The sequence below is a fragment of the Porites lutea genome, chromosome 2 (genome assembly GCF_958299795.1).
Source record: "Porites lutea chromosome 2, jaPorLute2.1, whole genome shotgun sequence".
NCBI lineage: Eukaryota > Metazoa > Cnidaria > Anthozoa > Scleractinia > Poritidae > Porites > Porites lutea.
In genome coordinates, this window is record NC_133202.1 from 47,788,209 (window position 1) to 47,790,836 (window position 2,628).

Below are 2,628 nucleotides of genomic sequence, written 5' to 3' on the forward strand. Positions count from 1 at the left end.
AGTCAACCAGGAGTCCACAGTTTTTATGTCTGATGTGCTAGACTTGCAGTTGCAATAGGCCATTTCCAAAACCCTCACTTTCAAAACGAGGCTAAGTGCAAAACCGTTTTTGTGATAATAAGTTACATCTGCATGTGAATGAAAAATAGGCGTTGCTTTAAAACAGAGGCTTCGGGCGGCCCTGAAATGGCCTATTTCATGTCGCCGTTATGTGACATGTGGTACGATACCTCATTCCATTCTTCTTGACAAGGGTAAAGCGGAAACTGGAAACAAGACTAGTGGAGCCTGAGCTTTCATTATGAGTGGGACATGCGCAGTTGTCAGTGGTTGCCAGTACGTAATTAAACGTTAGGGTGTAATAACGAGATTTTTCCATAACTTATAAAAATTTATGTTAAATATTGAAATTCCTCGTAATTTTGAAGGGACTGACAAGAACAATTATTCCGAATTTGAGGGTTCGAAATATCGTTTTTATTTTTGCATCCCTTTTTTTTAACCGAAAATGCCGGGATCGCCTAACAGTCTTTAAGTTTCTAAATAGCTATCTAAAAACAGAAAGATGTGAATGCTTCATTTTCTTCTATTTCATTGTGTTACACGATAACCCGGCCACTGAGGCCGACAGTTCTGTCAAAAAAAGCTGCCTATTTTCAATGGTAAATTTACTTTAAGGAGGGATCTAATTAAAAATACACAACACATCTGCAAGGGAATAAATTTGCCAATTTCTTTATATTGGAGATACAATTAAACTCTAAAAATAATTTGCAAGCATCTTAACGATAGTTCTTGAAGAAATATAAAATTTGAAAGTAAATAAATCTGAATTTTTCATTTCCTTTGCTACTAGTTTACCATTCGATTTCAAGCAAATGACGTAGCGATGAAGAATTTGATTTTAATGCAGCTGTATGTATTGAAGAAATTAGAAGCGTGGAAACACGAAACTTTTTTCAGGAAGATGTACCTATCAGTAATATGTTAAGGTTTAAAAGAGTTCCTGATCGTAAAACCATGTTAAATTTGTCCAGAGTGAACTCTAAAAGTAGCTGTTTTAACTTGGACATAAACTTTGAAGCCGAGGATTTATACTCAACAAATGTTGCAACAGCCGTCCTAAACTCCGTTTTCTCGCTCACCGCAATTCTGGGAAACCTAACCATAATTATGGCCTACAAAACAACGCCTTCTCTTCATTGCCCAGCGAACACGTTACTCTGCTGTCTCGCTTTGTCCGATTTCACCGTCGGATTAATAGCTCAACCGTGTTTCGTGGCTCACAAAATTGGGGAAATACTACGGAACTTGGACATCTACTGTGCTACTCGGATAATCTCAGAAACATCTGGTTTTATCACGTCCGGGGTGTCGATTCTCACGCTTACTGCAATAAGTATTGAACGCTACCTTGCCATGTACTTACATCTTCGATATAAGGAACTTGTAACAAATTTCCGAGTATTTCTTATCGTTGGAACCCTCTGGATAACTATTGGGATCATGGCGAGCTTGAGATTCTTATTTAAAGATGGAAGAGAATACAATGCTGTAACAGTGCCTATTTTGTTTTCGAGCTTAATTATCACTGTTGTGGCATATACTGGGATTTACAAGCACGTCAAACGACATCATCGCTCCATTGAAGATCAAGAAAGCGCCAAATCATCCAGAAATATCCTCAGGTTCAAAAAGTCAACAGTCACCATGGCATATATTCTCATTTTATTCGTGATATCAAATGCCCCATTTATCGGTGTAGCAATAGCTCATAGATTCGAAGGTTACACTTATTCGGTAAAGACAGCTTACATCTATGTTTCATCTTGTATTTTTATATGCAGTTCCGTAAACCCCGTAATTTACTGTTGGAGAATCGCCGAGATTAGACGAGCTGTTGCTAAATTACTTAAAATTTTCACTTGCCGTCGTAATCACGCTCAAATTGTCGCAAATGATTCTGTCTTTAGCTTACAAAGCAAATATCAATAACTGTATCTACCTATAACAACGATGGCTAATAAGTGGCACTTTTTCAATTTATCTTTTAAGACATCTCAGATAATAATTATATATTATCTGTAACCATGTGCACTGGCAAGATTATATATAAACTGGGGCGTATTAGTTTCAATTTACCAAGCGAAATAAACTAGAGCTCTCTTGATTTTAAATGACAATTTGAAGTAATATCGTTACTGTCGTCTTTATGCTAGAGCCTATAGGTAATAGCACTTAACAGGTCATTTCTTTATAACGCCTGGTACATTTATTATGCATGCAGCAATTCCATACTATTACGCACAAAAAAATGATTGAATAGAGTGGAAACATGACTGCATAATAAATGTATCAGGTTATATACGGAAATCTTGCCCTAATTTTGAGATATTATCAGGACGGTCTGGGTCCGCAAGCTCATTAGGCTCTGGCTGGTTGAGTACTTTTTTACAATGCTTATTACTTTCCCTTCCTTATGGTGTAGGTGTCATTCTCCACAAAGGCTCTCTTATCCCTTCGGGAAATCCTCTTAACCTCTTTATCTTTGATCTTATATACCTCTTTTGTACGCTGAGTCAGTCTAGGAGACGTTGCACTTAGCAGCGTATCTTTGGCCTTTCTCAT

General features: G+C 37.3%; 1 protein-coding gene across 1 annotated transcript; it reads left to right on the top strand.

Annotated features, from left to right (window-relative positions):
- The first annotated feature begins 936 nt into the window (after nt 1–936).
- LOC140927119 (adenosine receptor A3-like) lies at nt 937–2,100 on the top strand. The gene has a single exon (XM_073376775.1). The coding sequence runs from the start codon at nt 985–987 to the stop codon at nt 1,993–1,995; it is 1,011 nt and encodes a 336-aa protein (XP_073232876.1). The 5' UTR covers nt 937–984; the 3' UTR covers nt 1,996–2,100.
- Nucleotides 2,101–2,628: the final 528 nt, after the last annotated feature.

Excerpts from the sequence above, each read along its gene's own strand:
- LOC140927119 (XM_073376775.1), top strand. The coding sequence starts at position 985 with ATGTTAAGGTTTAAAAGAGTTCCTGATCGTAAAACCATGTTAAATTTG.